General features: G+C 36.6%; 2 protein-coding genes across 4 annotated transcripts in view; one reads left to right on the forward strand and one right to left on the reverse strand.

Annotated features, from left to right (window-relative positions):
- Positions 1 to 13,908, forward strand: part of LOC132798972 (protein outspread) — a 69,903-nt gene that overhangs the window by 40,478 nt on the left and 15,517 nt on the right. The gene's annotated exons all lie outside the window — the stretch shown is intronic.
- Positions 12,715 to 13,906, reverse strand: LOC132798974 (alcohol dehydrogenase-related 31 kDa protein). Its single transcript, XM_060811029.1, has 3 exons — positions 13,768 to 13,906; positions 13,303 to 13,707; positions 12,715 to 13,244 (listed from the first exon to the last, which is right to left on the reverse strand). The coding sequence occupies exons 1-3, from the start codon at positions 13,861 to 13,863 to the stop codon at positions 12,924 to 12,926; spliced, it is 822 nt and encodes a 273-aa protein (XP_060667012.1). The 5' UTR covers positions 13,864 to 13,906; the 3' UTR covers positions 12,715 to 12,923.

The following is a 13,908-nucleotide window of genomic DNA, read 5'->3' on the forward strand; positions in this document are numbered from 1 at the left end:
TAGAATTTGTTTTTAATGGACTATTTTATATAAAATAAAACATTTTTATTGCAAAATAAAAACTAGTTATCAATTTTTGTACACACAGTGAAGTTTAGTGACTTCGAGTATACTACATTTTTAGAAAGTATTCCAGCACTGGGTAACCTTAAATAGTTTATTAGCAGGTGGTCTCTCTGACTGAGATCTAATATATCGCAAACCCTTTAAGTCATCAGTACATTCTTTTTCGCAAGTCAAATTACTATAAGCGCATTATCTTTGAAAGCATTAGAGTGTGGAGTTATCTACATTTTCTTTAATATTTGAAGGCCTTCACCCAAAATGATTTCAGATATCTACTGTGTGTCGGGACTGTGCAGGTTTTATTTCAACGCAATTCTAAAAGCAAAAAATGCAACACTGTTATAGATGTTCGTTAAAGATTACTAGTTTAAATACGTTTTAGTTTTTGATATATCCATCCTTGATAGTGAAAAAAGTGCCTTTTCAGCAACGGTGTATTGAAACCAAAAGCGGATATTTTTAATGAAATATTACACGCATAATTTATGGAAATGCAGTCAAAAAATTGAATTCTGCAATTCACTTAGTATATTGTGCACACTGAAAAAATCTTTGTCAAAAGATTATTGCATGTTGTGAGGACTATTTAATGGCCATGAAATTAAAAACTCAAAACGAATAGAAAGTCAGTGGGCCACAGTCCCGATACTTTTTTCCTCAGTACAACTTCGTACTATTTTTTGGAATATTAATACCGCTTTATGATTGCTTTTATTGAAAATGTGTAGCGGATATCTCACACTCGAACACACTCTCCAGTAATTTTCTGTATTGTTCAATTGTCCAACGAATATTGTTAAATGTTAGTGTTGGTTTCTCATCTGTATTTAACATTTGCATTTTAATATTATAGAGAGGCCGTAAATCTAGAACTTCCATCATAAGCAATAAGATAAATTAAAATCTGAACTGCACTGGTGCAATTTTGTTAAGATAGTTTAGCATACACATATAACGTAATACAGCTTACAATTATGAATGCAGTGAATTCAAGGGACATGCAACGGCCCTTCACAGCACTATTTCACTCTGTGTCCCCAATCCCGCTCCCTTTTCAATTCCCGTCGTCGCCCCTTTACCAACCTTTCACGACTAGCAGTAACAGGTTACCACTCTGTACCATTCTTTTTCCCCCGTGAAGAGCATTTTTTAACGCGCTAGGAAACGGCAATAAACGTACTGCTCAGAATTATGTAGATTTTTATCGACGAGTCAGCTTTTCTGCATACAAAGTGCACAATTTTCATTCGAAAGAAAACCTGCCGAGCAGGGGCCCCAACGACAGAGAGAGAGCGAGGCAGAGAGGGAGAAACGCACATAACCGGAGACACAACACGTGGGCCAAGTTAAGCGCTGGTTGAGCAGCAACCGATAAGCCAACATGTAGATGAGATCGGTTGTAGCTCTGGGAGGAAAGAAGTAGGGGTCCTCTGTGGTGCGGCGTAGTTTGGTTCGGTCTTTGCTTTGAAGGATAACCGAAGCGAAGAGCTGTTAAAAATAGGTTCAACGTACCTGGCCGTCAAAACGGAAGTATTTGCCACGCCAGTGCCAGTGTAGAGTAAAGTGAAGTGTCCAGATTCCAGATTTCTGATCTGAGTAATGCAGTTGATGATAATCACAATCATCTATGTAAGGCAACTATCCACAAATGTTGTTGATTGACAAGTCCAAGTCCCGAGGTCTTTGTCAGTTCGCTGCAACATAGCGTGGTCCGGTCATCGATCCGTGTCTGGCTTATTAATTAAACCAGGAAGTGTTTGCCCGAGACTTCATAGGCTGTCTTCGAGACACCAGCTAGGCTTGCAGTCATGCCAAGAACTTGAAATATTTATTAAAAATTATGCACGCATTAGTGGAACGTCTCCGTCTCCGTCCTCTTCCTGGTCCCCTCCATCTCCGTTTCCCTCTCTTCTAATCTGTCCTACTCACTCGTCGGTTGTGGGGAATGTCTTACCATTATTAAGGAAATGGTTTTGCGCTATGAAAATTACACAAAATGTTGCGTATTATACTGTTTTTGTTGCTGCTTTTTGGAATTTGAGGCGTTTCAGCTTATAGTCTTCTTGATGGCAGCATTTACTATAAAAACGTTTATGATTTTTAGGTGGGGCCATTTTGGTTTCTTTTTATGATACGCCCACAATGCGTAGTAGTAATTTCCTGTTAAGTGATTGGAAAAACTAATTACAATTCTCCAAAGGGAGTGGAATTGTTTAGAGAGAATAAGAAATGAGAAATAAATTGAACAGTCCGTTACATTTGCAATTGGTTTTTACATCTGAAACACGTTTTAGATATCGGAAAAACGCAACCAAATTCATTAGACACAGTCAACAATTTGACATGTAATGCTATGGGATTGAAATACAGAGAGAGAGAGAGAGAGAGAGTAGTGCCAACTGCAATTATTTCACGTGTAGCCAGACCTCAGACCACAAGCATGTGGGTGTAACAAGTGTAACGAAACGAATCGAATCTAATGCAATCTAATTGAATCAAATCTCAATGAAATGAAATGACAAATAACCTATGTACATTGGTGGAACTTAGGAAATTAAATTAATGCATGTTTAATGATTTTTTTATATAGAGAGAATGTTTTATCTTTTAATATTTATAATATATTAAATAACAGTCGGTTGTGCTCGACAGTGAAATACCCACTTCCTATTTTCTATTACAACAACAAACAAGTAAGAAAGTTACAGTCGAGTGTGCTCGACTGTGAGATACCCGCTACCCATTTTTAATAAGGGCAAAATATTGCGGTATTATTTTCAAAATATACCGAAAATACTTTAAAAATACTAAAAATATACCAAATGGTATGTTTGGTATATCAATATAGTACCGCATTCAAAATATACCATAAACGGCACAATGTGCCAGATTGTCGGCCAAAGCAACTCAGACCCCTAGTAAGTAGGCGTTTTTGCCCATACAAAAGTATTTATTTAATTACTTCCACAATTTTTATCTGATCGCAACCAAATTTTCAGGAATTATAACTACTATAGTAATTATAGTATATACCAAAATTCACAGCTCTAGCTACGCTTGTTATTGTTACGCTTGTTATTCGATTTTTTTGATTTGCGGGGGCGGAAGTGGGCGTGGCAAAAATTTGAAACAAACTTGATCTTCGTGCAAACATAACAAATGCTGTCGAAAAAAAATTATAGCTCTATCTCTTATAGTCTCTGAGATCTAGGTGTTCATACGGACAGACGGACGGAGACACAGACGGACAGACACACAGACGGACATGGCTAGATCGTCTCGGCTGTTGACGCTGATCAAGAATATATATACTTTATAGGGTCGGAGATGCCTCCTTCTGCCTGTTACATACATTTCCTGCCGGCACAAAGTTATAATACCCTTCTAGCGGGTATAAAAACTGGTAAAGTGGTATTTATTATAGTTAAAATATATCAATGCAACTTAAAAATACTGAAATATAATCATTTGTTATAAAGATATAGTTTTACATTCAAAAACCTAAGATAGAAAACATACCACATTGTCAACCAAAGCAAGTCCTGACATTTTGATTTGATCGTGGCCAACTTTTATAGTTAATAAAATACTCAAAAAAAGAAGATTAATTTGTAATGTAAAAAAAAATTGTAGATTTATCTTTTAAAGTTCTTGCGACATATTCATTCAAAAGGTCAGTCTACCGTCCAATCTATATCGACACTGCTTTATGGGGTTGTAGATGCTTTCCTTTCCCTGTTACATACATTTTGTGTTTGCACAAAATCGGTTTGAGATATTTTGTACTGTATAATTTATTTAAAATGTAATAATATAAATTTAATAGTATATATATACCACATATAGGCTTTGGTATATTTTCAATATTTTTCAGTATATGAGTAATACCGCATTATATTGACAGTCCAGCACACTCGAGATAATTTGAATTTTTTGTATCTTATGTGAACATAAGTTAATTATTCAAATATCCACTATATAGAAATATGTACTGATATATGTATGTATGTACCGGTGGACCTTTTTCTTAAAATGATCGTATGTACGTACATATGTAAATAATTGTTTTCAAACAATTGTTAATCTGCTCGTCATTCTATTAAGCAGCAAGTGGGTTAAAGATATGCAGCAAATTTGCATATAGAAGCTTGAACAGCATGAGGCAGAGAGCTTGACGGATTGACTGTCTGTCTATCTGTGCGTCTATCTCTCTTTCTCTACCGCTCCTCTAATAAATTACAATTAGCTTAACATGCTAATAGATCTTGGCGTGTTAAACTCTTTACCATAAACAGCAATAGCGGCTACTACTTGGACGGAGCATACTGACCTTGGTTAGAAAATGAATTTCATTTCAATATGCAAGTAATGAACACACAAGCACAATTCCTACAACTCCCCTTCAGTCATTTCCTATTATCAAGTTTCATTCATAAATTTAAATGCAAAACTGTAGATCTATTTGGAAGTACGTGAAGCAGCCAACTTCAAATTAGCTCCTACTCATTCATACACTTGCAATTGCCATATTATGATTAAAATGTATTTGTAACTGTCAACAGAGTAGGCGTCACTTGGGATGTGTGTTAATTAATTGCTTTTGGGTGCCTAACGGGAAGCGGCAGACAGACAACGCGAACGCGAACGTCAACGCCAACGCATTGCATGACTAGCAACTAATGCTAAAAGATGAGGAAAGATGAAGAAAAACTATTCGCCAGCCTTTGAGGCCATCACTCAGTTCATATGTGGCAAAACATAACTGCAACAACTGACGTAAAAATGACACCTCCATATGGTTCATAGTCATATTTAAAGATGGCAACTCTCTGCGTCCAGCTTTCAACGTGATAGCGCATCAGTTTGTCGAGTTTTTTCCCTCTCGTTTTTAAAATTACATAAACGGAAGGCATAGACATACGTACGACTCATATACGTAAATGTATAGGTGTATATGTCTGTACGTCTAACGGGGATGACGTTGACTTGGATCCACGTATTCGGTTTCCACGCCGTCATTGTCATTGGGCAACGGCGCACGGCGGCTTTACAAAGTCTCGCATGGTTAGGGGGAAGTGCATAGTAGGTAACTTGGAAGGTAACTGAGCTCGTGTGGTTACATTGACAAACTGTCAAAGACAGGGACAGAGACTGTAAGAGAGATAGATAGAGGGAAAAGAGATTGAGGCGTAATAGAAAAGAAGGTTACATACAAAGCTAACATCCAACTGTTATGTGCACAATTTGCCATTAATCTGAGAATAAAAGAGATTGGAGCAATGAGTGAATTTTTTATGAATAATGCAAGTACAGTTAGTCCATTCCAGCAATATAAAATAATAAATAAAATAAATAATAATAATAACAATAATAATAATAATAATAATAATAATAATAATAATAATAATAATAATAATAATAATAATAATAATAATAATAATAATAATAATAATAATAATAATAATATAATAATAATATATATATATATATATATAATATATATATATATAATAATATATATATAATATATAATATATATATATATATATATATATATATATATATATATATATATATATATATATATATATATATACATATATATATATATATATATAATTATAATCAAATTCATAATATTAATAGATTTCTTTGGTTTTAAACATACGATGTGTGCTGGCAAGTGCTGTCACTAAAAGATTTTTAATGTCAGTAGCCTTCTAACTTAATTTTGTACTTTGGCTCTTAGATGAATACAGCGTATGAAAATGTGTCATTAAGAATGGTAAGGATGCATATTCAATTGCGAAATGGGTTTGTTGTTAGTGCCAATCTTTGACAAATGCAAATACACTATGCCTACTTGAAGTGTCAGCCATTTCGCTTCTAGGCGTGGCAGTCACTTGCATTACAGCGAAGTGATGTTGCAACCGACTGCATTTGGCATACAAAGCGTTTTTAATAAACTCGCTATCAGAGACCCATAAAAAGTGAGCGATTTCCGCTGCGAGCTATTTGGCACGTTTAACAAAACGAATGAACGAAAATGATTGACGACTGGGTGACTGTGTGACGGGGCAACTGGGCGACTGGGCGACCATCGGGGTATTAAAATGAGACCCCCTACCTGTGGCTATATAGCACTGTTTTGTTGTAATAGGCACGCAAATTACTGAAAGAGAAAAAAACACCACTGACAAGTTAATAGTCCAGAGGAAGCTGTTGTGACAGCTGCTCTCCAGCCGCCAATCAACCGAACGAATATCAATATGCTTGAACGCAAGCTCGTGCGAGTTCACTTTTCAAATCTAGACCGCTCAACTCCGCTAATGACATAATCGATAATCGACTTTCCGCTTGGCAATTCAGTTGACCAACACACAAGAGTATTAGGTCTTCGTGTAAACAAATGTTGAGCTTGGTTGCACTCGGTGCCATGGAAGTTGTAGAAATAAACCAGCTTTATCGACACCATATTTGTAAATTTTGATTCAATGCACTAGCATGTTTAAGAAAAATAAATAGTTGGGTATCTATGTACAAATTGCTTGGCAGAGAACAAATAACATTTTGAAATACAACTTTTAAATGTGAAAAATGGGATATAATATTTCAAAGAGTTCAAGGAATTATTGATCTAGACTTGGCAATTTTAAAAAACACATACATATATACTGCTTAGTTAATAATATACAACGATGGTAATATGCATCAAACCATCGAGGAAAGTTGACTTGTTAACTATAAACTCCAATTGAAGAAAACGGTTTTAAGTATTCTATTGTAAATGACAATAAAACCAAATCAAGAAGTTTTTTTCTTCGCTGCCCTTTAATTATACATACATAGATGGGATTTATGATGGGTATCCCAGGGCGTTTATCAACATGTTATAGTTTATGGTCAGAAACAATCGAATCAAAATAGCTGCTCCAAAGAATCATGTCAATAGAGTTTACTTTCAATATTTTTAAAGTTGTGCCACAGATGTTGTGTCCAAAGTAAAATAAATGATGATCAGTCTGGCATTCTTTTCAGATCTGTGTAAGCGCCGCATGCCAAGCGGTAAAATGTCTGAAACGCATGATCATTTCGAGTTGCTGCAAGAGTTTCCGTGTACTTCTTTGCTCTCGACGCAGCAAAGAAAGAGAGACAGTGTCACAGAGAGAAAGAGAAACGAGACGAATACCATTATAAACCTGCTGTATTACTTAAAGATTGCATCATGATTGACAATTCATCAAATGTTCTCGCTGTGGTGCTAATTCTCTCGTTACTTAAAACTCGTTGGTTTCATAAACTGCTTTTACTCTGCTTTTTTTAATAGCATTGCAAAATTAGGCTACTTTCAACTCTTTAACTTTAACCATCTTATTTGCTTCCTTAACTTGAAGAAATATTTAAATGTTTTCATATTCTATGCATTCACATTATTAATAGATCTTTTCGTTCTTCTCATTTATTTTCAGGTGAGTAACGTGACCATCGACGTGCAAACTCCAGTCAATTAAGTAAATAGTACTTAATCGAGAGCACTGTTCGTAATTGAGAGATCTAAGGTCGGGTTTCTGCATAAATGTCAGTTATGGTGAACTCTATAAGCTATCGTTATATGAATTAACCAGTAAGTTACGAAAGATTTATAATTTTTCGCACACCTGTTTCTTATTCTGTGTTCTCTGTTACTAATTGCCACAATGTGTTTTTTATTTTACTATTTTTTCAACGTTACTCAATACGTGTATTGTTTCCCGGCTCAATCAGTTTTGTTCTTTGTAGTGGCGAGGGGAATGGAAACGTCTAAGAGTTAAACGCCGAGCTCGTAATTAGCTTTTCGAATTTTGCAAGTATCGTCGACCAGATGTCTTGAGTGTTATAGCACTATGACAGCATCGAGACACACTCGCTAAAAGCAATTGACCTTCGTTAGAGTAAAGTTCATTTACATTCAATTATTGCATACACATACAAGTGGGTTAGAATTGATATGAATCTATGTGTCTTCGATATGTATATCACTAACATGTTTTTGTATTATTTTTTAGATCTCTTAAGAGAGTTTTCTTTACAATAGTCTGTTTATTTAATTTTATTTGTTTAGTACTTATCACATTTTGTTTAATCAATAAAATATAGAATTATTGTTGTATGGTAGCTGAATTAGAATTGTACAACTGGACAAAATGAGTGCTTACGAAAGGTACGGATGCGTTATAGTATTTATGTATCCAGCTATTTATACAACCGTATGTGCTGTGTGCGTGCTTGCTTAGTTTAGTACTGCGCACTTTTGATTGCCATCCGAGAGAGCAAAAAACAGCTATGCGTGGTGAAAGGCACCATCCAACAGAAATTGTGTGGCAGTTTGGGGAAGTTGTTCTGACATGTCCTAGTCTAGGCGACAGCCGCAGCACAGGAAGACAGACGAAAACAGACAGCAAACGTAACAAATCTGGCAGGCCTGCCGCATGCCGCACGCTGCATGCTGCATGCCTCATGCCTCATGCCTCATGCCCCACCCCATATTTCCAGTCTCATAGGCAACTCCACTCGAATGATGCCAGCTAAAAAAATTACTTGTTGTGTGCGAGTTGCAACAAAGATGTTCTAAATGTTACGTTATACTATTGTTGTTGTTGTTGTTGTTGTCGTTTGCCTTTTGTTGTTGTTGCCTGTTGTTGCTGCTGTCGTAATTCTTCTTTTACAGATGCGCTTCAATTGGGTTTTTTAGCTTTGGGCACCCAGTAGCGCCCACTTGCTGCTGCTCCAATGTTGCCTCCAATGTTGCCGTTGTTGCCGTAGTTGCTATAGCTGTGTTTTTGTTATGGTTGCTTTTATTGTATAATCAGCAGATAACGGCATTTAATGACTGAATGAGTTTTCCAGCGGGAAAGAGAAGCAAGCGGCAAACGAGCGACCAGCAAGGTAAACGGTAGATGCATTTTGCGCTACACTCCGTACTCGCAGTCGCAGTACTGAGTACTCGACTATGCCATGCCATTTCCCAGGTGGTTGCAGTTGCAGTTGCAGCATTCCACGCGAGGCGTTGCACATACAGATGTATGCAACACATCGATGACTTTATTTTTGGGGCCGCATTCTGTGGTATCCATTTATGGGTGTGTGTGTGTCTCTCTCCGTCTCTGTCTCCGTCTCCGTCTGCTGTCTGTCGGCCTGTCTATCTATGTATAGAGTACCTAATACCAAAAGCTGCCTTCGAAATGAGCGGCAACAGCAACGACTACAACAACAGCAACATTTGTTTCAAACAAGCATTTCGCAATAGATTTTCCTCTCTGAATTTCAGTAAATACTACCAGTAAAATACAAGATAATTTTGCCGCACACGCAACATTTGATTGGCGTTCTGCTTCAGTGGTTTTTCACTAGTTTCCTTAAAAGCTGGCAGCTGTTGTACTAACTTTACGATAAAAACAATAAAAATAACTTCAAGCTGGCATTCAATTAAAATTAAATTAAACAGCCAATAGATACACAATTACACAATGATTTTATACGCCAAAATATATAAAAATATAAGCAAAACGATATCAAATTATATTATACGAGTTCTAGCGCTTATTGAATGACTCTTTTTAAACGATAAAAAACCTTCCGATTCAGAATATTCGCGTCGTTCCAAAAATAAAAATTATATATTTTGGTTCTCACTGAATTTTGTCACCCTATACCATTAAATTACTTTACTATTAGCAATCAAATACAAATTAGTGGCAACAGAACTTACTCTATTTTCATTGGTCAGCTTCAGTTTTTCACCGTTACCCCAAAATTGTTTGTCTCCACACAAAAGCGCAGCTTTTCTTTCAAAAACCTACACTTTCAACGTATTAATCTGACGTAGTTCTTCTTTTGGTACATTAATAATAATAATTACAAATCAATTGTATAAAGTGTCTTTAGTTTCGATAAGCTTTTATTGTTGATATCATATGCAGAAATTGCTGTTAATAATAACACTACGTGCTGAAAGTTCAACGGCTTAATCAGTTAATAAGGAAAATCAATTACAAAGATATATTTCAAACCCCAATCAAAACAATAATGGATGAATCAGTCAATCAGGACAAGCAATTCTTTATGGAAAGATATATTTAATATATTATTTCAGTTTCATATTTGCCGCATTCCACAATTTTTCTGTGAGCATCTCAACTTTGTTCTACGCACACTATTCTGAAGATCGCCAATCGCCTTTCTTGGTATCTTACACACCCAAAAAGAATTGCATAAAAGTGCAACCAATAACAGTAAATGTTGAACTACTGGCCAAGATTGATGCAACGATTGCGTCGCACATCATCACCAATCTACAAGAATGGTAGTTTATTCACACAATAGACAATGCAGCTGCCTTTTTTGAAGGCAGGCGAAAAAAGTAATCGAGAATAAGGGGTTGAAGCAGGTAACATACTTGTGGCACTATCGCATCAAGCAAATTCTATTAGGCAGCCAGGCAGGCAGGCACGCAAAGCGCATACCGAGTAGGCCCCAAGCAGGACTGAGACCGGTAAAAGGCTTTGGGACTCGCCCAACAACTTTAACATCATCGATATCGTCAAGTCTGGGGTGACGCTCGCTTGCTGCCCAGATCAATTGCACAACTCTATGACAATGAACTTGACGATGGACGGGATGGGACGGGACATACAACGAAGTCATCCAAAACTAAACTTACTTCCTGTTTCTGTAGACCGGTTGAAGACTGTCTTTTTTGCTCCAGCTGCTCAGCGTCATACCTGAGCTGACTCTGCACACAAAAAATGAGTAATGAGTAACATTGATCGCAGCCCAACAATTTCCAAACAATTTAGTCACGTGCCAACGAATCCCTTAACAAAGAAGACATAAACGTTTCATCTCTGACTAAAATCCCTTCCAAACTATATTTAATTTCAATATTAAGAATATGTACAATATGTACACTAAGAGTTTTGGTGGTAGATATGGATTTTGTGACTTTATCAGAACAGATATATGTATACTCAATTTTATTTATTAAGTATTATTTAATACTTCACTTAAGAGGTATTTAACTAAGAAGTAAGGCCTTCCATATGCAAGCAACAATATTAATTCCTTTTGACTGTCACTCACTCTGCTCATTATAAAATTCTCGTGCTATAGGAATGCTTATGAAAAGTATGCATGATTATGTAGATAATGCATAATATCAACTGAATGTCGACAGGCCCATGCTATGTGCACTTGGACTCGACTCGCGACCCGTGCTCGTACTCGTAATACTATAATTATAATCTTTCGTTGCTTCAACGTTCATCCGTCAGGTTAATTAATAAAAAATAGCTGGTGACCAAGCACGTAATGCAAATTAAACAGCATTTTGATTAATCTCCACCTACTGCAACATCGTACATTCTTTTGCTGTCTCTGTCTCACTCCCTCTCTCTTTCTTTTTCTCTCTCCCTCACTACCTCGCTCTCGCTCTCTTTTTCTACCAATCCCTCCCTCTTCTCTCTCACCGTTCTTTGTTGTATTTATTATTATTATTACATAAAATAATTTGTGACTGCAAGCTTTGCTTAGTTTCTATTAAAAAATAATATTAAATATGCTTTCATAATTTTTTTTAACACATTTTGTTGTTGTAAATGACAATTATTATAACTGCAGAATATGTATGTAACAGGCAGAAGGAGACATCTTTCATCCCATAAGGTATATATGTATGTACATATATTATTCATAAGATTCAACAGCCGAGACAATATAGCTATGTTCGTCTGGCTGTCTTTTTGTCCGTATGAAACACTGGATCTCAGAGACTATAAGAGATAGAGCTATGCTTTTTTTTCGACAGCATTTGTTATGCTTGCACGCAGATCAAGTTTGTTTCATGTCCAACAAAAGGACAAAACTCGAATAACAAGCATAACTTTGAAGAGAGCGGATTTTTATTACATACAATAATAACTATAGTAGATAGTATAGTGTAGAAGTTATTCTAGAAATACTTTCATATGGGGAAAAACTCCTACTGCAATGGGTCTTATTTGCTTTGGCTAACAATCTGATATATTTGGACTGTATGCAGTATATTATGAATGTAGTATTATATCAATATACCAAATGTAGCATTCGGTATATGTTTAGTATTTTTGCGGCATATTAATTTTGTATACTTTAAAGTGAATACCGCATTGGTTTCCTTTTATTCATATCTCTACTCTCAACTGTAGCTTTATTATTTATTTTTTTATTGTTCCTACGGCTAATGGCTATTGATTATTCAAGAAAACATCCGAATACCTTCTCATAATTTTTTTTTCTCGGTCTGCATGCGATTCGCAGCGAAACTCAGGAAATGTGCCAAAGTTCGATTAACTTTGTGACGTTGTAAAATGAGAAACACGAGTAAGAGGTTATTTTCATTTTTTAAAAACACTTGTGGGTAAATATTTTAGTAATAGATTTGAGCATACTTTCAGGGGCGTAGATTAGAATCTGCATGAGAATATTCTAAGTTGATTTCTGATTCATTACTTCATTCCAAATTGTATTGGTTTTAAGTGCGACTTTGAATGTAAGCCAACGACATGTCATATTTTCGTGGAAGGAACTTCATTGAGCAAAAACTCCATTAAAATTTCATTACTAACGACCTCGTTCTATTACAAAATAGTTCTGCATGAAATATATATTTTTTAACTTATTCAATACGAATGCATACTTTTGTGCGCCACAAATATTAATGGGCTTTAGAATATTACTTGGGGTTGTTTTTGATTAGAAATACAAAGCATACTTTAGGCACACTCACATTATCATTTATTTTTGGAATAGAACTACAGATACATCCCCGTTGACTGTCTGCCTTAATCGTCGTCCTTATCTTCACTGGGACTATGCATATAGTTGACCAACTGATCAGCCATGTGCCAATACCAATGTAATTTGACCAGTTCTAGTTCACCCTTGTCCGCAATCCATATTCGACCATTGTCAGCACATTCGATGGCCTTCACAATATTCTTGGCACATATAGAGGTCGTTTGGCAAGGGGCTGTGCGTAGACGATCGACGAATGGTTGTCCATAGCTGAGGAAGGCGGTATGTTGCCGATCGACAAACATTTTGGTTGGTCCACAGCAAACCGCCATTACAGCCACTCCATTCTGAGTATAGTACAGTGGGTCCTATAAAAGGATGCACTTAGCGTCTGAAAAATTGAAGCATATTTTTCGCCTTTCTTACCGCCAGGCTGCGCGTAAATCCAATAACTCCAAACTTGGAGGCACTGTAGGCACAAAAAACAGGGGACGGATCCAATCCAACCACAGAGGTCACATTCACAATCAGCCCGCCCTTGCCCAGTTGCTGTTTATCCATGTAGGGCAGCACCGTGGCACAGGTGTTCATCATTCCCGTGAGATTTGTGTTGATTGTGTCGTCGATATTCTGCTCATCGCAGAGGGTTGCTCCATTGATGAGAACATCGATGTAGTCCATTTGGACCATGACTTCGTCAAAATATTGTTTCATATCCTCTCTTGCCATGGTCACATCGTAGGTCCAGAAGAATATCTGCGTGCTGGGCTTAATGGCTTGGAGTTGTGCAATCGCTTGAGGATTCTCCACGCTATGCAACATAGCTAGTTTCTAAAATAAAAAACAGTTTCTAAATCAGAGAGAGCTCGGGTTTCGAATATTCGCACTTACAGCAATATTCTTGCTCATCAGCACCTTGCAGGTCTCCAGCGCAATTCCGCCGCAGTCAGCCACATAGCAGACATTCTTGCCCGTTAAATCGAACATTGTTCCTACTAGACGATTCGAGTTCTGGTTTACCACTGACGGAGT

This window comes from Drosophila nasuta, chromosome 2L, assembly GCF_023558535.2.
Source record: "Drosophila nasuta strain 15112-1781.00 chromosome 2L, ASM2355853v1, whole genome shotgun sequence".
NCBI lineage: Eukaryota > Metazoa > Arthropoda > Insecta > Diptera > Drosophilidae > Drosophila > Drosophila nasuta.